The 22845-nt window shown below is 39.3% G+C and overlaps 1 protein-coding gene across 2 annotated transcripts; it reads right to left on the minus strand.

Moving 5' to 3' along the window:
* Positions 1-8375: 8375 nt before the first annotated feature.
* On the minus strand, positions 8376-22429 carry LOC137098653 (NACHT, LRR and PYD domains-containing protein 12-like). 2 transcript variants are annotated; one of them, XM_067475137.1, is made up of 11 exons: positions 21749-22429; positions 19422-19521; positions 18646-18750; positions 18347-18426; positions 16363-18157; positions 15534-15710; positions 13721-13894; positions 12500-12673; positions 11505-11678; positions 10172-10345; positions 8376-10028 (listed from the first exon to the last, which is right to left on the minus strand). In XM_067475137.1, exons 2-11 carry the CDS (start codon positions 19433-19435, stop codon positions 9980-9982), a joined length of 2916 nt encoding a protein of 971 aa, XP_067331238.1. In that variant the 5' UTR covers positions 19436-19521; positions 21749-22429; the 3' UTR covers positions 8376-9979. The 2 variants fall into 2 exon arrangements, with proteins under 2 accessions (XP_067331238.1, XP_067331229.1); XM_067475128.1 differs by having other exon boundaries at positions 16363-18172.
* Between the last annotated feature and the right edge of the window lie 416 nt (positions 22430-22845).

Genomic DNA, 22845 nt, shown 5'->3' on the forward strand with positions numbered 1-22845 from the left:
ATTTGATCAACATGTTCAGCAGGTTGGAGCCACTGCTTGAATTATTCTGAACTTTACCTACAAATGTTAAACTAATGAATGGAGATTTGAATCCAAACTGTAGATTTTCATTATTAACTCATTCTGTCTAACAAATACATTGTCGGGTTTTTTCCTGCTGTTGAACATTTTGGAGCATTTAACATCTAAACTGTACTGATGGAATTACAGCTGTGGAAATGGACGTTATAATGAATTTATCAACACAGCATCTAAAGACAGAGGAAGTGTTTGAGAAGGTTACAAATAAAATGCTGTAAGTCCTTCTTTGGTCTTTTCCTTCAGATTTAATCCTAAACTGTGAGTTGTTTCTGAGCTTCTACAGGAAGTTTCTCTCTGGTCTTTAGGCTGTAAACTGCTGCAGGCTACAGACTGAACCTGTCAGGTTTCATTCCACACTGACAAAAGTGAAACAAAGTCCTGCACTTGTTGTTGGACTGTGTTTTTCTGAAGTAGTGTCACAGCTTCCTGCTCCCTGAGTGTTTCTGTAAAAACTCTGCTTCATATAATCACCCATAACATTAGACTTCAACATATTCAGAAGGAAATAATTTATCTGACAGGAACTAGCTACCTTTCACATTAGGTACGGCCACATGTTGTCATATTTATCTAAATGTTCCCCACATTCCTCCAGCTGTTCTTCCAGTCTGTATGCAGTCACAACACCTGTCCAGCCCTGTGAGACATGTCCATGTCCAGAGAAGATGACCTGTGTCAGGCTGAGTAATTACAGCTCAACTACTGCTTGTGCAAAGATTCCAACAGCCCAAACAGAGGAGAAGGTCAGAAGAAGAAAATCTAACATGTGAGACGTTCAGAAAATACAACAGAATGATAAAGACAAAACCACTGATTTCTAACATTTCTCAGAAAAAAGCACTTTGTAGTTTTAGTCTGTGGTTGAGTTCAGGACCAAACTGACACTGACAAGGTGGTGTCACTGGTGTGTCCCAGTCTGGAACCACAGACAGTCAGAATATAAAAAATGAACATTTCACTTCCATCACAGATCAGTAGTTTTACTAAATATTGTGTTTGCAGCCCCAGTTTGACTCTATGACGTCATAAGATTAGAAAGTCATTTCAAATATGAGCGAACTACAGCTGTCTACTGTGCACAGTATGTTCATGTTACAGCAGGTTGATGAGTTTCCAACATTTAGATAAAGTTCAGAGCCTCCTGAACATGGACAATGTCTCAAGCTAACAATGCTACATGCTGTGATGATTTTAATATGGAGGCTGATATTTGCTGAATGATTTTCACTAAGGTTCAACTGTCAGTGAACAAAAGTTCCTGTCTGAGGTTTGGATTTATTCCATTTGTCTTTTTACAAACGTGTGTTAGGTCTTGTAGCCCTGGAACTCTGAAAGTCTGAAAAGACCAATGTCCACGATGTCCCAGTTACCAGTTCTGACTTTCTGTCTTCTGGTTTTAAATTACTGGCTGTTGGTGCCTTTTCTTATCAATAAAACCTTCCAGACAAAACGTTTTGACTCGTATTCCACTTCTCATGTAACGTTCCACAGACTTACGGCTTCACAGATGAATCAATCCGAGCAGCTTTTTGATGATTTACTGGCATCAGACAAAAACTGGTTACTTTTCCATCTTAATGTCCTTTAACTGAGCTTCTCTCAATTATTAACAGTGAATCCACTAATCGACTTTGTCTTTTCTTATCGTAATATACGTATTATACGGTCAAAACCTGTTTTGTGGCAACTCAACAACTTATTTTTTTACCGTTCTCTATTCTTTTTCCTTTCTTATGTGCCTCATAGCCTTCACTGCGCATGTGCCGCCGCCCTGGCCCACATGATCAATTTACTATAAATAGATGGCACAATTACGATTTACTATAGTGAAATGACATAACACAAAATAACAATAACTTAATTAACTATGTACAGCTGTTTTGGCTCTTACACTGGCTTTAACTCTTTAGCTGAGTCACTTTAACGTGACTCAGCTAATGCTAAACTGAAACCAAACGCTCTCCGTAGTAACCTCGATCCATGACATCATGGCACTGGGGAAGGTGAACTGGATGGAGGCTGATGAGAGGAGGAAGAGGAGGAGGACGGTTGGTATCTGAGGATATGAAGTCTTTTCACAGCATCCAGAGAGGATTTGGTGCCTGGGAGGAAACAAAGAATCAGGACAGATTTTAATAGACATGAGACATGTCCACAGACAGTTTTTACTCAATAATAACAAGTCTCAGTCTGTGTTCACACAGTGAGGACAAAAAATAACCAAAACGCTGTGTAAGTGAAGCTCAGTTGGTAACGCAGTTCCCATTGGACCACAGGGTCAGTAGTTCGATCCCCACTCCTGGCTACATGTTGCTCCCAAGTTGCTCCCGATGGGAAGCAACATTGTAAAGCGCTTTGGATAAAAGCGATTATTTACCATTTATCATATTAGTGGTCAAGAAATGGGAAAAGCTGACTGATTATTCAGGATGTTAATGAACTAAATGGAAAGAAGAAAGAAAAGGACCATGGTTCTAAGGAAAGTAGGAGAGATGAGATGTACAGGGACAAAGAGGACAGATGAAACAGTCATATGAAGACTTAGATTTGGACAAAGCGGACTGAATAGGACATTGTTCAGAACAGGGAAGCACAACAGAGGCAAATGTGACTATTGTGGACAAGAAGAGACCGTGGGACACGTCACGTTCTACTGTCAGAAATATGAAATGAATTAAAGACATGAATTAGTTTGATAGAGAAGATATGAGTTGTTCCTTTGTTTGTATTAGAGAATAATGTTATGAATTAGAGTCCTGATCCACATTCCTCACCAGCTGTCATTTTACTATAATCCAGTCTGTGTGACGTCCTGTGTTTGATAGAATCCATATTCTACATGTTCACATATATTCAGTCAGGTTTTTCTTTTCTTGTGTAAATGCAGTTTGTCAAGGGTTGGGATTATTTTCCACTCCATCAAGACTCACATTAAGAGCTAATTAGCAATTAGTTTGCACTGGTGTCACTGCTGCTCTGCTCCAGCTGGAGGCGCTGTAGGAGCAACAAGCAGCTCCGGTTGCTGAAGCTTTTTGTGGAAAGAAGCAGATGCAGACAGAGAGAAGAAGCTGGTGTATGACGATGAAACAGGACGTTTGACCGTGTGTGTTGTCCCACAGTATAAAGAGAAGAAAAAGACTGGGTCCCGCTGCGTCCTCAGGCTGCGCTACAGCGTCTATTCACAGGCGCGATCCCACTACTGAGCGGCACGGAGGCTTTGACCTGCTCCGTTTCCGACCTGGGCCGGTGCACCCCTCCTTAGACGACCTGGTGGTCCCGGGCTCCCCCAGGAGCACCATATCGATACCGAACTTAGTGCGGACACCCGCTCGACACAGTCCGCTGCAGCTCAGAGCTCCTGAGCTCCAACGATCCTCCAGCCTCAGCCTCCCAGTAGCTTGGATTACAGGCGCGTGCCACCGCACCCGGCTACCGACGCCGTCATTCATGGAGGGTTGGAGTTTTACCAAGCTGACGTCATCAGGTGAACACGTCAAGCTGCAGTGCAGAAAGGTGTAGTAGCATCTGAGCAGTTTCCAAAGTGTTAAATCAGTGTTTGAGTAAAGAGAAAAACTTTATCCCTGTTCTTTAAAATGTTCTTATCAAGCTGTCGGTCAGTGTTTGACCTCAGTGCTGAATGAATCCACCACCAAAATATGCTGCAGACCACAACTGAAGCTACATCACTGCTGGTTTTTCTCATGTGAGAACTCTACAGGGTCTGTGGTGCTGAATTGAATGATGGTGCAGAACCAACAAACCTGGATCCTGGTGGTTTGCAAAGAAACACTTATTGCAAACAGGCACAGGTCAAGTTTTTAAGAAGTTACTGAGACATTTTAACAAACCCCTCATCAACATTATGAAGGAAAGTTTATATTTAAGTATAATATTTCCTGTATTTTGTTGTCATTTTATATAATATTTCACGGTTTGAAATAGGAGATAAGTGTGAAAATTACACACTTATTCTGTACTCGGTAAGGACAGCAGGGACATACACATGCACAGAGGTTGGTGATCAGTCAAGGACAAACTGGGAACTGTTACCTCAGGGTCCTCAACAGATAAATCGACTCTATGAAGATTTCATTAAAAAGATTTGGTTTAACAAATTTCATTCTATAAACAAATGTTGTAAAGTGCAAAACCTGCCATCATCTCCTGTGTTAATGACATTTCAGCAGGTACAAATCAGACACGAATGATCATATTTGTCCCCACTGGGTGAAGCTCTGTTCATTCAGGATGCTGAAGGTGAGAAGAGAGTTTTTCCTTAAAATGGCTTTTTTCTCAGTTGTATCATATGAGCATTTATGGGGACATGTCAATTTGTAAATACCACTAGTTGAGGACATATTTAATGACTCCACTCATTGTAAAATATGTTAGATTTATTTGTCAAATTTAAGCCATTACTCACCACAAGATCCTGCCTCATGAGACAGCAGCTCAATTGTTTATTGACTCTTTCACTGTGAAGCAGCCTCAGGTTTATCTGCAACACCACTGTGTTAACTTGAGCTTTTTCGATGTGTTGTACAGTAACTATTTCCAAACTATCTAATGTTTGCCAGCTCATATCTATCTAATGCTGCATTAACTACACAAATAAACATGAACTTAGAACCTTCACCACTTTAGTTCCATCATGACTGTTGGTTTCAGCTCATTTACATGAATCACATGTACAGTAGAAACTAAGCTCCAATATTTTCAATCACTTAAAACCTGCCTCCTTTTGAAAACATGTCACTGAAGCATCACCATGGTTTTTGTAAAGGGTTAGAAACAGAGAAGCCTGTAGCACGACCAGGACAGGCAGGACTCACTGGTGATGAGGTCTGAGGGGGAAACCAGAGTCCATGCACGAGCCCTGGACTAGAAAAGGCAGGACACAAAGTGGGGTCCACACAACAACAGGAAACAGAAGTGCTGCAAAGTTACAAACCAGTGTGTTTCTATGCGGCTGTGATCAGGTCAAAGCAGAACTTGTGCATGTGAGTGGAGAAACGGCAGAAAGGTCACAGAAACCAGGCACAGAGGGAGGGAGGGATCTGAAACCCAGTTTGTGGTGCTCACAGCTTCAAACAGATTTTCTTGCAGAGCTCTGAATTGGGGCCATTTGTAGTAGAGAACTTTGGGTATAAAGGCCGAGAACTGTAGCTCAAGGGTTCAGTGAGTTAGAGGAGCTGAAGAACCAATGTTACAACCAAACCCAGTTGTTATTGACACTATCAACAAAACTCAAATGTCTGTTGGTGGACAACAAAACGTCCACTGTGATAATTGGACCGATTCCAAATCAGAAATTGAAAAGCAGACAAACCACCTGTGCTCTCATGGATCTGTAGTAAACTATTTCACCAAGAAATGTTTCAGTGGACAGTTGACCGTCTTCACATTTAGAAGCGGAGACTTTTCATGTCGTCTTCTGGTGAACGTAAAGACACGAGCACGTAGATAAACTGGCTGAGTCGTATCAGAGGTGAACATTTGCTGCTTTCCTGTCTTTATATATTCAGGACCTCAGTGTGTTCAACTGTTGGACAAACACGTCCACATGTTTGACTCTGTTTCCACTTTTATATTAGTAACTTCACCATAAGTAACTTTATTTAGATGCAGTTGTTGTGTGAGTGACTCTGAGTCCTGAACTACTTCATCAAGTTTTCTTTTGGAGGAACTTCACTTTTCTTCAAACGGTGCTGATGAGGTTTATTAACAGAATCACATTAGTCATTCAAACAACATGGAACAGGAACTTCAAGATTCTGCAGTCACATTCTAAATCCTGACAGGACAGAAACAGTCGCTGAGATCTGTTTGTGTTGCTCTGATATTTACAGCTCACATGAGATTTAAGAAACCAACTCAATTCTTACTGTGAAATCTTTAAACACAGGAAGTCAACTGATTATATAAATACATAAATTGACATATCTAATGATTAACTTGTGGATCTGTCTGATGTCTACATCAGAAGTAATAGTGTTCAGTAATTTAAAATTTGCAAACACACACGGCCCTGATTCTTTGTTACATGTGTATGAATGGAAGTGTCACATTATCTGTTTTCCCCAATGTGCACAGATTTAATGTCAGAAGGTGATTTACATTGTACAGCAGGATTCACATGGCCCTGATGTTCCTTATGAACAAAGAGGGGATTCAGTGAAGTCTGACAAATTGACTGCAGGGTTTTTGTATTGGTCTGATCACAGATGTGCACTGTCTGTCTGTCTGAAGGAGAAACTAAACATTTCTATGAGGTTTCATATGCTGCTCCTCTTATATTGTCATTAGCTAAATCAGAAGAAGATAATTGGGAAAATGTTCTTCTGTGCATGAGTGGAAGCAGCTCGTGGTTGAGTCTTTTATTTATCTTTTGCCTGAACACATAGTGATAGAGGTGCGAGCAGAGAGGAGAGGGTTAGGATTGGATGAGCCAGTGATTCTTTCAGATTTCACAGTAAAAGAGCATGAAGCTGTCCTTGTTATAGAGTAGGTCTCATAATAAAACACCCTGATGTCACACGGAGCCTTAATGTAACCTGTGACAACATGTCAATGAAAAAAGGAAAAAAGAAAAAAATTTGATTAATTCATTCATTCATATTTCCAAGAGGGTGAATCAGATACAGTTTTTTTATGAGAAAAGTGGGATGTCACGTCATTCAAAACATTTTGGCAAAGAAAAAAAAAAACAGTTTTTTGCTGATTGAGGAAGAAAAACAGGAAAAAAACACATTTGGTTCCTGTTTGTTTTCATAGTGTGTAATAAATAGTTAACTGGCTTAATGTTCCATCTTTTCATATGTTGATGCAAAAAAAGTTCTAAAATAATTATTGTTGAATTCACATTATGCATCTGCACAGATGTTAATTTTAAACACTCATATTTATCTACTGAGGGACAAAAGTCTTGAATGTCGACCATGTTTTATCAATTAAGATTTTTCATTTGACATACAACCTCCCATGAACACGTCCATTCTGTCTATTTGTTAATACATCTGAATTCTGCATTAACCCTGGGAAAAAATGTAATATACAAATAAAACAAAATATATTTTTGAGCTGGTTGTGATAATACCAAAGTTTACTTACAGGCCCAGCAAATGACAATATTCTTTAAAACAAAAGCCACTGATGGAATTACATCAGTTTTTGAGTTGTTGAAGAAAAGCAGTTGTAATTGTGTCTTGTGAAACTTTCTCATTAAAGATACGTGATGGTGGAAAGTGGAGATTTGTACAGGATTTGCAAGTAGTAAAAATGGAAATTCATCCGAGAGCTTCAGAAGTATTAAATCCACAATCAGCTTCCACTAATTTCTCAATTGCTGATTTGGAGAATGTATTTCTATTTGTCCTTATGTTCGCTGACAGCCATTACTTTTTGCTTTTTCCTTAAAAATAATAGCGGTTACCTGGATAAGATTTGGCTTTTGAATTGACTTTTTGAGACGTCCAGGTGATTTTCAGCTGAAATCATTGATGACTTTCTGATGTGCAGCCTGTCTGAGAAAGCCTGCATGTTAGATAAGGTGAACCTACCCAAACATTTAGCAGAAAACTGACTCACATTACAGTTTGTCCTACCTAAAGAAACTTATTTAGGTCATGTGATCACAGCTGAGATCACATAACCAAACAATCTGTTCTAATATCTTTAACCAAGAAACAATGACGTCATACTGAAAACAATGGATTCACAGTTGCCAAGACAGAAAGGCTCCTTGTCTTTAATATTCTGTAGATATGATTATATTCTGTTTGGTTAAAGAGCCATGATGGCATGATGATAACCTATTGCTTACTTTTCAGCTAAGCTGGACCCTGTAGATGATGGAATATGATGCCTGCCAGCTGTGACAGTTGCAGAGAAAGCTGTCATGACTCAGACAAACAGTTGGTTAGACTGATCTAACTCTTTTGGTTCCTTATGCAGCCTCTCTTTCATCTTCCAGGAGCAGAGACTCATCACCTTTCTACAGCGAGTTGTTGAACAAACATAAAAGTTTTCTCATCACTCACTGCTGTGCAAACTTTTCCTACTGCTGAGAAAAAAAAGAAACAAAAAGAGGAGGTTGCAAATTCCAAATTTGAAATATTCTTCCTACACACTTATGAGGTTGACACACAGGTTAGTGACCCTGAAGGATCATTTGATGGAAAATGTACATAGCTAAGGTGGGGGTTCCTAGAGGGGGCCAGATGAATACAAAGCCAGAAACCAAATATCTGCAGTTTGAGTTTTCTTTGTGCCATTAATAAAATCCAAATGTCCATTGGATTAATTACATATATCACAAAAAGAAAGAAGTGTTTGGAGACTCATGTTGTACTTTCATTCCTAATAATACTGCAGCTGATGGAAGAGGGTCTCAGGTCCATCAGGGAAGAACTTGCATGAAACTCTGGTGTAAGTACTGGTTGGATTGAGCAGATATTTGGTAAATGGAAACCTGTTATATTGTCTCTGCTTACTTCTGTACTTCTGCTTGTAATTTTTGCATTTTGTGGATGTTGTCTTATGCCACATGGAAGAGGTCTAATTATGTGAGTCACAGAGTGCTGTGACTCATCAGATGGCACTTGTTGATCTAAGATCTGCAAAGAATAATGTTCCTCTTTTAGAACCTGATGTTGATCCATTCACAGATTGTAAATATGCTTAGAAAACCTCCTAATCTCTGCTTAGCTCTGTACCCCAGTGATGTCTGTCACACAAAAACAGAGCCTGAATTTCCAATACAACATTATGATGATGTATATTGAATATCTTAAATGTCTCAGGAGGGAATTGTGATGGAAAATCAAGTATGATTAAATGTTAATGCTTGTGTTTTCTCTAGTTGTAATAGTAAATTGTGAAAGATGTTTTAAATGTTGTTCAGACTTTGTCTCATATCCATGTTTTGTCTTATAGTGTTTGCAAAACTGCTCCAAGGTCAGTTATTGTCTAACAGCAGATCATCCCACACTGTAGTGACCCAGAGTCACTTCATGCTCACAGGTGCTTATCAAAGTGCTGAAAAGGGAAAAGGTTTCTAGAAAAGCAGAAAAGGGCTGAGAGCAGTAGCCTGAGGGTGGAGAATGTTCTGTCCAGCAACACAAGGTTAGAAAACTAATGTGTGATGTATGAAGTTTAGAACTGCACTGGAAGCTCTGTTGATGTTCTTCTCTCTTCTAAGGTAATAAAACCCTAAAAGAGACTTGATGTGTCTAAGACCATATAATGTCATTTTTAACAGTAATAACAAAAAAACAGATATATTTGGTTTCCAGTCAGTTGAGAGACTTTACTGATTATAAAAACACATTTATTATCAGCTATTTATCTGTTAATAATATGAAGATAATGAGAAACTGTCTATTGTTGCTAAAAACCAGGAGTTCAGAGAGAAACATTACACTATTTTACTTTAATACTTTATCAATTAAACAGAAATATGAATGTAAGATCTGAAGGAATCAAACAAGACAAAGTCAAATCCAGGTGGAGGTGGAGGAGGTGGTTGAGTGTGGAGCAGAAGGAGTGGAGGAGTCTCAGTGTGTCTGCAGAGACTGTGTAGAAGGACAGAGCAGCAGCAGAGCAGATCCACTGCTGATCCAGATCCAGAGGATCACACAGGGATGATGGTGGACTTGACATTGTGTCTGACAGTGGAGCTGTTCTCAGAGCAGTTCAGACTGCAGCACTGAGAGTCATCTCCACTTCTTCTGATTCCTCTGTCAGTCACTGCTGGATGAAGCTCTCCTCTCCACTCTACCTCCCAGTAACATGGTCCAGTCAGAGCCTCTCTGCACACAACATGCTGCTGCTGCTGCAACATCTGCATCATCAGGACAAACATTATCCTGGTCATTTAATGACACTTTTACATCAGACATTAATATGATCTGACTCTATTTTGCTGGTCCATTATAGTCGGCCTCCACCTGTAGAGAGAATGAGACAGAACAGAGGAGATCAGTGATGTTTCCAGAGACTCACTTCATCATCTGTCAGTCAGCAGATGGTCTCTACAAAGACCACATGGTTACTAAATGTAACCATGGACTGACTCCAACCCTCTACTGACCTCAGAGTCTCCAGTCTACAGTGTGGACTCTCCACAAGATCAGACAGAAGCTTCACTCGTGAATCCTGCAGGTTGTTGGGGCTCAGGTCCAGTTCTCTCAGATGGGAGGGGTTGGACTTCAGAGCTGAGACCAGAGAATCACAGCTGATATCTGACAAGCTGCAGCTCTTTAATCTGAATAAAGAATCAAAGATGTAGATCAAATCATTAGTAATCAATCAGATTTGTCCTAATCAATGGTGTTTTCTCTAAAATGAGCAAAACTAAAAACTATTTTACTACTAAACTATTCAGAACAAAAACTATTTGAATCCCAAATTACAGATGATTTCATGAAAACTTGTGAAATAAAAACAATTTCTTCATGGACTGAAACATGGAAAAACAACAGTTTGGTTCTTTAAACATTTTGCAACACAATTAACAAGTTCAACAAACTCACCTCTATGAAAAAATACAACTGCTTTTATATGAACATCAATGATTACAGCTCACTGATATGAATTAAATCCAAAGAATATTGTTTTGTTGAGTTTATTTCAGTTTATTTTTGTGATAAATCTGAATTTAAATTCAAAGATGAACTCAACATTCTTTACAATGTATTGAGAAACATTAGTGAGAAATATGAATATTAATTTGACAGAAAAATGACACATGACTAAAAATAATTAGATGCAACAAAACCCAATATTTGTCTGACATTCCCCAAAATGTATTGATCATCTTTGGATCATCCAGGACTCTGCAGCCAAAGGTCTCATCCAATCTAAAACATGTGAACACGTTACTTCATCATGTTCAGTTGGAAATTCTTTTGGAAGTATTCAAAGCTCTGCATGGCCTTGCTCCTGCATAACTGGCCAATTTGAGCCTTTATGATGTTGCCTCCCTCATGCTGTGATCTACTTCAGCTGCTGAAGTTCAACTCAGAACCAGAACTGAGACTCTGGACTGAACTTCCCTTTCACATTCACCAACACAGTTTCATTGCAGAGTTAAACATGTGTCTCTTTAAGGTTGCAGATCCATTATAATGCAGCTTTTCACTGACTGTAAATTGATTTTAATAAGGATTTTATTGCTGTTCTAAAAAGAGTTTGATTTTATTACTTTTACATTTTGAAAACAAGTTTCTTTGTATTTGGTTTAGTTTGGTATTATTGTCTTAAATAAATGTAGGTTTATTATTAATACATTTACCTGAAACTGAAGAAAATATTTTTAGTCTGTTGATATAAGAAACATTTAACTTCAAAGTGTAATTGATTTATTAATGACAGTTGGGGACAAAACACATAAAATCTCCAACAGTATCAGTCAGTGAACTGACCTCAGAGTCTCCAGTCTACAGTGTGGACTCTCCAGAAAACCACACAGCAGCTTCACTCCTGAATCCTGGAGGTTGTTGAAGCTCAGGTCCAGTTCTCTCAGATGGGAGGGGTTGGACTTCAGAGCTGAGACCAGAGAATCACAGCTGATCTCTGACAAACTGCAGCTTATCAATCTGTATAAAGAATAAAAGATGTAAATTTAGAAACAAAGTTCCTGTTTGAAACCATCAAACACTGGACAGAGACAGACAGGAGGAACTTTGTCCTCACACATTTGAAATGTCTCTAAGGTGGATCTCACAGCACAGCTGCTGTCATTCACCTGGATTTGGCTTCATGTGATCAGACAATGTAGTGATTGGAAAAAGATCCAGTTTGACTGCAGCAACACTTTGGTTTTCCTCAACACACATTTGTCCTCCCTGCTCTCTCATGTGTCTCTCACATGTCTTCACCCATGCAAAATATTTCCCATATGATGTAAAGCTGTCAATCATCTCCTGTTGCACTTGATAGTAGTTGTGGAATGTTTGGAGGATTTCTTTCCTTTTCTCTGCACCTTCCAATCCCACTCTGCTGCTCCTCTCTACATTTATTCCACTCAAATCAAACAGGATCAACTGTCTCTGCTTCTTGACACAGTTGGCAGTTGGATGCTTCTTCATTAGCTTCAGTCAACTATTTAGTGCTGTGTGTCCTGTTCTTAACCTGCTGATTCTTCTCTCCTCCTTCTATTTGCTCCAAGCTGATTCTCTGTTGCTGCTTTATACAAGTGTCTTCAATTCTAAGTCTGACAATCAACTGTCATTTTCACATTTTTACATCAGATTTTTCTACTTTCAAATCAGAGTCGACACTTTCAAAACTTACTTTCAACCACTGAACAGTTTGAATGTGATTTGACCTCAGAAACATGAACCTGTCTGTAGTTTAGTGTCACCACAACTTTCACATCATATTAATCTCAGCACACAACTAAAAAATGGAATCTGACCTCAGAGTCTCCAGTCTACAGTGTGGACTCTCCAGAAAACAACACAGCAGCTTCACTCCTGAATCCTGCAGGTTGTTGTCATTCAGGTCCAGTTGTCTCAGATAGGAGGGGTTGGACTTCAGAGCTGAGACCAGAGAATCACAGCTGATCTCTGACAAACTGCAGCTTATCAATCTGTATAAAGAATCAAAGATGTAAATTTAGAAACAAAGTTCCTGTTTGAACCATCAATGTTTCATCATCTGATCAGAGCTGAGATCAGGATTTTCTCTCAGGATTCTTCAATAACATATTTCTGTCTTTCTTCTTCTTCATTTGGACAGTTCATGTTGTCTTTGTGAAGACAGAAGCAACAATCTAATCATTAGTGAAATGTTAGTGTCTAAACTCTGCTAAACACAAACTTCAACCTCTTGTCTGCTCTTAATGATCAAACCTTCAAACTAAGGTTTTTCTGTGTCTGTCTTCAAACACTGGACAGAGACAGACAGGAGGAACTTTGTCCTCACACATTTGAAATGTCTCTAAGGTGGATCTCACAGCACAGCTGCTGTCATTCACCTGGATTTGGCTTCATGTGATCAGACAATGTAGTGATTGGAAAAAGATCCAGTTTGTCTGCAGCAACACTTTGGTTGTCCTCAACACACAGTTGTCCTCTGTCTCATGTGTCTCTCACATGTCTTCACACATGCAAACTATTTCCCATATGATGTAAAGCTGTCAATCATCTCCTGTTGCACTTGATAGTAGCTGTGGAATGTTTGGAGGATTTCTTTCCTTTTCTCTGCACCTTCCAATCCCACTCTGCTGCTCCTCTCTACATTTATTCCACTCAAATCAAACAGGATCAACTGTCTCTGCTTCTTGACACAGTTGGATGCTTCTTCATTAGCTTCAGTCAACTATTTAGTGCTGTGTGTCCTGTTCTTAACCTGCTGATTCTTCTCTCCTCCTTCTATTTGCTCCAAGCTGATTCTCTGTTGCTGCTTTATACAAGTGTCTTCAATTCTAAGTCTGACAATCAAATGTCATCTTCACATTTTTACATCATATTTTTCTACTTTCAAATCAGAGTCGACACTTTCAAAACTTACTATTAACCACTGAACAGTTTGAATGTGATTTGACCTCAGAAACTTGAACCTGTCTGTAGTTTAGTGTCACCACAACTTTCACATCATATTAATCTCAGCACACAACTAAAAAATGGAATCTGACCTCAGAGTCTCCAGTCTACAGTGTGGACTCTCCAGAAAACCACACAGCAGCTTCACTCCTGAATCCAGCAGCTTGCTGAAGCTCAGGTCCAGTTGTCTCAGATGGGAGGGGTTGGACTTCAGAGCTGAGACCAGAGAATCACAGCTGATGTCTGACAAATCGCAGCAACTTAATCTGAATAAAAAATCAAAGGTGTAAATTAACTCATTAGTAATGAATCAGATTTGTCCTAATCAATGGTGTTAGAGTGACTTTGTCCTTGTGTTATTGTGGATCATCAGAATGTCAGACTTCTACAGACATCATCCAAATGTCAGCACAACATTCATACACCTATTCATGTCCGCACTGATTCAGAACATGACATTTATAACATATTATAAAATCAGACATGTTTATTCAAAAGACTGAATCTTGAATGTTTTCTTTAGAATTTCATAAATGACCAGTATTGTGAAATAAATGACCACACTGAGTTCAGCTTCCTCTGAAAGTCAGATGGATGTTCTCTTCTCTGATCCTAAATGGAACCTAGCACCTTTCTGTACAAACATGTCTGCAGGGTCAGATTTCTGCTCCTGGTTACTGGTTGTGTCTCTACACAAAGTGACATCATTGTCTGACAGGAAGCATCATGCACAGGTTCAAGTGTCACCTGTTGATGGAGACAAATCAGACACCACTAAAGATATGAAGAGTTCATTTGATAAAACAGATTTTGACTGTGTTAAATTTTACTTATTAAATGTCGTTTAACATAAAACCAGCAGGTAAATCGTGAAAAATTACAACAAAATCCACCATGAAGTGGTTCATTCCAAGGTCAAAACGACCAAACCACCAAAATCCTGATCATATCCTCAGCAGTGGAATTTAAAGAGCTGCTACAAAGTTTCACTGTAGCTCTGATTCATACTGAGACGACATTCAGCCTTTGGTTTTTCTCAACAACACTAACAAAACTATTTGCCTGTTTCTCATCTACAAACCTTACTTCCAGAAAAGTTGGGACTTTTTCCAAACTGCAATAAAAACTCCAATCTGGGATTTGTTCATTCACTTGAAATTTGATTTATCTGACAAAAGGACAAAGAAAAGATTTTTCACTGTATTTTGTAAATTGAAGCTCATTGAGAAAAGACAAAATAAGAGTGAAAAGTGAAGAAAAGTCCGACGGTTGTGGATGATTCCAGAATGAGCAGCTTCATTGGTAACAGGTGAGGGGATCAGGATTGGCTCAAAGCCTCAGTCTCTACAATCAAACATGGCTCGTGGCTCAGCACTTTGACAATTCTGTCATCAAGTTGAAAGAAGAAGTTTGCAAAGAACTGAGCTCTTTCACCATCTCCACAACATCACAGTGGGAAAAGATTCAGTGCATAAAGGCCACAGGCAGAAACCACTGTTGAATGTGTGGAACCTTCCAGCTGTCAGGCAGACAAATGTCAGAGAAACAAAGTTTCATCTTCACACTTTTCACTCTTTAACACTTGAGAAAAACTCGGCTTTCCTTAAGTTCATGGTCTACTACTAGTGCAGACAAGGTACTAGTCCAAGGCCCAATCAGACTGTCAGCCTGTTCCTCCTCAGCACCACTTTCCTTCAAGTACAGTCTGCAAACATGGAGACATCTCCCATCAGCCAGTCTGGACTTATTTCACTTCTCTATGTGGACTCAACTTAAAGTCCCACATAGTGTTGAGGGATTTGACCTGAGGAAATAGTTTTCACATTTGTGCTCAGACAAACGTAGAAACTAATGAACCAAACGAAACCTGAACATTCACTTATGGATTTAAGATGGAAAACTGACCTCAGAGTCTCCAGGAGACAGTTTGGATTCTTCAGGCCAGAACAAATCAGCTTCACTCCTGAATCCTGCAGGTCCCAGTTTCCATTCAGGTCAAGTTTTCTCAGATGGGAGGGGCTGGACTTCAGAGCTGAGGCCAAAACTTCACAGTGAGTCTCTGAGAGTTTGCAGCCACGAAGTCTGTGATAACAGATAATGAGAAATAATATGAATATGTAATTTATAAGTATAATTAAAAATCTACTATAAAGTTTAGACTTTCTTTATTTTGATCACAAAGCAGAATGAGATGGAGGCAGAAGCTAAATGGTCTGAACTTATCTTCTATAACACTTTTCTACATCACGGAGACACAAACACACACACACACAGTCAGGTCCATAAGTATTTGAACAGGGACACAGATTTCATGGTTCTGGTTCTCTGTCCCACCACAGTGGATTTGAAGTGAAACCATCAAAATGTGCGTAAAGTGGAGACTGTCAGCTTTCATTTAAGGCTTTGCTCCAAAACATTAGATGAACAGTGGAGGAACTACACACACTTTTATTCACAGAAGCCCAATTTTAGTGGCTCACAAATATTAAGAACAATAAAGTTCAACTCTCTGTTTTAATATTTGTTCCAAATCTTCCTGAGTCAAAAACTCGAACTATGTAACTATAAAATACGAACTATATAATCTGGAACTATGAACATCACAAGATGCCGGGTTTCTTCCCTGGTGATGCTCTGTCAGACCTTTACTGCAGCTCTCTTCACTTCAGCTTGGTTTCGGGGGTTCAAACATCTTTTATGTGTGTTAAGTGTGATTGATCACATCTGGACTTACTGAGCCTTTCTGCAGTTCCTCACAGCTGGGATCAGTCTCAGTCGTCCCTCCTCTGATGTGTTGTACTTCTTCAGGTCCAACTCATCCAGAACCTCCTCTGACATCTGCAGCATGTAGGCCAGAGCTGAGCAGTGGATCACAGGGAGTTTCTTCTTTGATCTGTTCTCTGACTTCAGGAACTCTTGGATCTGCTGATGTACTGAGTGGTCCTTCATCTCCATCAGACAGTGGAAGATGTTGATGCTTCTGTCAGGAGAACTACTAGTTTGCTTTTTCTTCAAGTTGTTTATGACTCTCTGGATGATTTCTGGACTGTTCTCTGTCTGACCCAGCAGACCTTCTAAGAGTCTCTGGTTGGACTCCAGAGAGAGACCATGAAGGAAGCGGACAAACAGGTCCAGGTGACCATTTTTACTTTGGAGGGATTTCTGCATGGCTGACTTCAGGAAAACCTCAAGAGAGGAGTTTTGAGATGAGTATTTCTTCCCCAGGAAGTCCTCCAGTACCTTTCTCTCCCTGTTGGTGTAACAGTGGAAGAAGTAAACTGCAGCCAGAAACTCCTGAATGCTCAGATGAACAAAGCAGTAGACTGTTTTCTGGAAGATCACACTCTCTCTTTTGAAGATCTCTGTACAAACTCCTGAGTACACCAAGGCCTCTGTGACATCAAGACCACACTGCTCCAGGTCTTCTTGGTAGAACATTATGTTTCCTTTCTTCAGATGTTCAAACGCCAGCATCCCCAGCTTCACAAGAACATCCCTGTCAGCCTCCATCAGCTCCTGTGGCCTGGTCTCATGTCCCTCATCATACTTGTTCTTCTTCCTCTTGGTTTGAACCAGCAGGAAATGTGAGTACATGTCAGTCAGGGACTTGGGCAGCTCTCCACTCTGCTCTGTAGTCAACATGTGCTCCACAACTGTAGCAGTGATCCAGCTGAAGACTGGGATGTGACACATGACGTGAAGGCTCCTGGATGTCTTGATGTGGGAGATGATTCTGCTGGACAGGTCTTCATCACTGAACCTCCTCCTGAAGTACTCCTCCTTCTGGGCGTCAGTGAAGCCTCGTACTTCTGTTACCCTGTCGACACATGTAGGAGGGATCTGATTGGCTGCTGCAGGTCTGGAAGTTATCCAGACCAGAGCAGAAGGAAGCAGATTCCCCTTGATGAGGTTTGTCAGCAGCACGTCGACTGATGACTTCTGTGTGACATCAGACACAACCTCACTGTTGTTGAAATCCAGTGAACGTCTGCTTTCATCCAGGCCGTCAAAGATGAACAAAAGTTTACAGACAGCCAGCTGCTCTGCTGTGACCTTCTGTAATGTTGGATGGAAAACATGGAGCAGCGTGAGAAGACTGTACTGCTCATCTTTGATCAAGTTCAGCTCCCTGAACGAAAGCACAACCAGCACACTGACATCTTGGTTTTCCAAGTCCTCTGCCCAGTCCAGACTGAACTTCTGCACCGAGAAGGTTTTTCCAACACCAGCGACGCCGTTGGTCAGAACCACTCTGATGTGTCTCTGTTGGTCAGGTAAGGCTTTAAAGATGTCGTGGACCTTGATTGGAGTGTCATGGAGGGTCTTCATCTTGGAAGCTGTCTCAAGCTGCCTCACCTCATGTTGAGTATTAACCTCTTCACTCTGTCCCTCTGTGATGTAGAGCTCAGTGTAGATCCTGTTGAGGAGGGTTCCACTTCCTGTTTCATCACTTCCTTCAGTCACACATTCACATCTCCTCCTCAGACTGATCTTATGTTCATCTAAAACCTCCTGCAGACCAACACCTGCTGAAAGATCAGAAACTACCAATGAAGAAAACACAAAGATGTTTAAGAATTTGTGATTATTATAATATTTAACACAAATGAATGATAATAAAAAAAAATATGTTAATGCTGTATAATACGACAAATGTCTGTGTATAAAACAACAAGTCTTGTTTTCAGAAACATCAGCAGACAGATGTTCAGTCTTACTTTGTACAGAGCTGCTCTGACTGTCTGTCTTCAGTCCAGGTCTTGTTCTGGATCTTTCTCCAAACTGCTTTTTCTTCTCTCTGTGAAAACATTTCTTTATAACTAACTAATCAGTAGATTTATGTTTTTTTCTTTTTTTACTACAGAAACACCATCAGTAGTTTGTGGAAATAAAACCCAGACTAAGATCCATCTTAGTCTGAACCAGTATCTGCACTAATAGTTCTGCATCATGAATATAAATCATCTTCAGTGAATCATCTTCATCAGGTCAGTTTACAGTAGAAACTGTCTCTTACTTTGTGTCTGTGGGTCCAGGTTCAGGACTGAAGTATGGAGGATTTCCTTTGGACCAGTCACTCTTCATAGACAGATGACTGGATGCTGAAGACTCTGGTTTGTGTCTGTGGAAACAAAAGTGTTTTTATCATTAACACTTGCAGTTTGCATGTTGTCCCTGTTTTTGTGCGAGTTTCCTCCCACAGTCCAAAGACATGCATGTTAGGGAAATTGTCCCTAGGTGTCTGTCTGTGTATGTCTCTCTGTATTGGCCCTGAGACAGACTGGAGACCTGTCCAGGGTGGATAAGTGGTTGCAGATAATGGATGGATGCTAATTGTGAATTTGACACCAAAAACCTAAAGACGCGTCTCTTTGTTTGTCCTACATGTGTCATGTTCTTTTATGTGACTGTCACAGGTTTGTCTTCACAGTTCACTTTGTTACATGTGACAGTGGTTTACAGCTCACACACTGCACTGAATCTGCACAATCAATGGCTCAAACATAGATAAACATTTTGATTATCACAGTTTAATTAGTTCATAACTTTTTTTAAACAGGGACTGAAAGTTAACTTGCTATAAAACTCTATATACACAGCATCAGTTACTTAATAAACTAATAATATATCATAAATACACAGTAACTTACACCTCAAACTGTGGGAAATTTATTTTCCAGTAAAGTTTATTCTGTGTCCACAGACAATGTCAAACACGACCTCCTACAGTCCAACATGAGACTAAACTAGATTCTCTGACAGTGAAATAATAAATAATAATACAAAACTTACGATGTGTTACCCATGTTCCTCCATCCACAGCATCAATCAGTCTTCTGGTTGAACGTGTTCAGAATAAAAGCACTTCCTCTATTAAGTTCATTTACTTTATCTAAATACAAAAGTGGAAAAGTTCTGTTAGACATTTAACGATAAATTGTCGATCATCTTAACGTCTACAACCACACAACAAACAGGTAAATAGACTCACTGATCAGTTTCACCAGGTAAATGAAGTCCTACTGTAGCATACAGTGTCTTTATGAAGATCAGTTTCAGTTTTTGATGATAATTCTCAAAAATGCTTTAATTTAATTCCATCTTAATTATAGGGAACATAATTAAAGGTGGTTATATTCTGAGGTTTTCCTAATATTAGACTAAAAATAGAGACACATCTGAAACTCAAGCAGAATAGAACCATAATTAAAGATGGAAAAACAGAAGAGCTAAGAGATTTTTGATTACTTTTAAAGAAATTGAATTGAAACACAGAGGCAGAGCTGGCAGTACTTGGTGCTAGATGGTTAACCATCCACTACATCCACGGGCAGGATGTGTTAAGTACAGTTATGTTGGTTCACCTTTTGTTTAGCTTCAGACCAGGCTACTCCAAGTCATCAATCATCCTCCCATTGATTTGGACTTTCTTGAGTTTACTTGTTCTCAAGAGTTCACTTTAATCCCTCCACCCATTTTACAGGGATTACACAACCTTCTAAATGATATTCATATCTGTGACCCTGAGGTGCCTGATGCATCTCCAGAACAAGTACAAGGAGCAATGGGTCGGCCACGTTATGTAATATCCGCAAACCAGCTTCAGGGGCTGCTTGATATGTCCATGTCAGTTGGAATGATGGCTCAGCATCTTGGAGTATCTAGGAGGACTGTTCAGAGATGTCTAGCTGAAAACAACTTGTCAACTTGACACCAATTCCAAGAACTTGACCATGTCGTGTTGACAATAACGAACACAGTGCCACATGCTGGGTACAGATTCATGAAAGGAGCCTCCTCCTCCCCTCTCTTCATTTCTACACATTGCCATGTCACCATTATATGTCACTAACTATTTTCTTTTCCCATAGTTGTGCTTTTATCTTCTGCAGGTGTCCCCAGTTTGGAGCTGTGTGTTTCCATATGCAGTCACTGGCCTTAGTTATTGTTTTTTTTATTTTTTCTCTGCTTTTTTTCACCACACCGTTACCTTTGTGCTTGCTCAATGTCCTTTGTTGGCTTTGTCTGTACATTTCTAAGGCCATGAACTTACTATGTAAAGTGCCTTGACATTATTTTGCTGTAAATCTGTGCTCTATAAATAAAATAACATTCAGATTTCAATAAATCGACACTATGTGACAAAATTTCCAAGTTATGTAATAATTACTTGAAAAAGTAAAATGCTTATGAAATGAAGCCTTGTTTTCCTACTAATTGTTTTGCAATCATTTGTCATTGACTGAATGTGTCTATGGGAGGGTGAAAACTAGAGGCTGCTAAACTGAAAGCACCGAGGTAGATACCCATTGAGGAAGTTAACGTTCCAAATCTACCTACAAACATTAACTAAAATAACATTACTTAGAATAAAGAAAAAGAAAGAAAAAGAAAAAAAGAAAAAGTTTGTTTTAATTAAGTTAATTTAGTTTTTTTCATTATTTTACAATAACTTCTTCATACACTTCTTTTTTGTAAAGTATATGTAAAGTTTGCATCTTTACACTAAAAAGACAGATGGAATTTTTGTACACAACTGTATGTTTAGCATGAATGTATTAGTGACTTTATATTTATGTTATTGTTAACATGTCCTTATTGTGTTAGCAGAAAAAAATGTGGGTTTCTGTTCCCTAAAAACACATGTGACTCCAGTTTATTAGCAGAGAAACAACTGTATGTGTATGTTTGTACAAGTCATGATGAACCAATAACAGAAACTGAAACGTTTGTTCACACGTAAAAAGACAACACACCAACACACACCAACACACACACACACACACACACACACACACACACACAGAGTCGTGTCTTACTAGACTGGTGAAGACACTCTTGAAATAATTCTTATATCAACACCAACCATTAAGAACTAAAACCAAGTCTTAACCCTCAGACTCTGAAATTGTCAGGAGCCAAAACTTCTTCACAACAATGGTGTAAAAACAAAATTTGTCATTTTAAGGAAACACCACATTTTCTACTTCCTGGTTTTTGTTTTCCGGAGTCTCTTCATGTAAACAGCAGTGGACAGTGTGTGTTGTTTCCTCTATTGTCCTCAGGGACAAACTGACTCAGAGACAGTAAAATAATAGTAATGTTGGATTAACACTCACCCTGTCTCAGTCTTCACTTTTCCTCCATTTTCTCTCTGGTCTTTAAGCTGTAAACTGCTGCAGGCTACAGACTGATGAATGATTTTCACTGAGGTTCAACTGTCAGAGAAAAAAAGTTCCTGTCTGAGGTTTCGATTTATTCCGTTTGTCTTTTTACAAACGTGTGTTAGGTCTTGTAGCCCTGGAACTTTGAAAGTCTGAAAAGACCAAGAGCGTTGATCATCCGCGATGTCCCAGTTACCAATTCTGACTTTCCGTCTTCTGGTTTTAAATTAATGGCATTAACTTTGGACGGACGTGACTTAGCTAATGCTAAACTGAAACCGAACGTTCTCCGTTGTAACCTCGATCCATGACGTCATGACGTTGGGGAAGGTGAGCTGGATGGAGGCTGAAGAGAGGAGGAAGAGGAGGAAGAGGAGGATGACAGCTGCTATCTGAGGACATGAAGTCTTTTTCTCACAGCATCCAGAGAGGATTTGGTTCCTGGGAGGAAACAAAGAATCAGGAAAGAGATGAAAAGACATGTATGAAAAAAAAGACACAAAACGCTGTGTAAGTAAAGTGATGGACAATGTGCAGGATTTGTGTTGTAGAAACGATTAACAGTAGAAATACTGTTAATTTCACATTACTCACACAAATCTACACATATTTTATTATGTCTTTGACATTTCCTGAAAAACAAGGTCTAAGGTTTGGTTATTCTTTGGTTACACTGTTTACTTTAGTTTTTCCTCCCTTTTGGTATTTAAGTTTGTCTTTGGATTTATTTTGTTAATTTACACGCTGTGTAATTCTTGTTCGTCCTTATGGAGGGATTTTTATGTTGGTGTTAACATTCCCCTAACTCCCTATAATAAATGTCCCTTTACTTTGAAACCCTCTCTGACTGTCTCCTTATTTGTGTCCTCAAACCAAATTACCCAATCCTTAAACAAATCATGTTTCATATTAAACTGAAGACAAGAAAACACTGAAAGCTCAGATATTTCTGCATCTACAGAAAAACTTGTTTTGACCTCATATGTAGTTTTCTATAGCACAAACATAATTGATGAGATGAGCTCATAAAGATTATTTTTTTATAGTTATTC

This window comes from Channa argus, chromosome 1 (genome assembly GCF_033026475.1).
Source record: "Channa argus isolate prfri chromosome 1, Channa argus male v1.0, whole genome shotgun sequence".
NCBI lineage: Eukaryota > Metazoa > Chordata > Actinopteri > Anabantiformes > Channidae > Channa > Channa argus.

Coding starts and splice junctions, on each gene's coding strand:
- LOC137098653 (XM_067475128.1), bottom strand. Junction 18,427..18,645: donor CCTGGACCCACAGACACAAA/GTAAGAGACAGT, acceptor ATGTTTTCACAG/AGAGAAGAAAAAGCAGTTTG. Junction 10,346..11,504: donor TGTAGACTGGAGACTCTGAG/GTCAGTTCACTG, acceptor TTCTTTATTCAG/ATTAAAGAGCTGCAGCTTGT.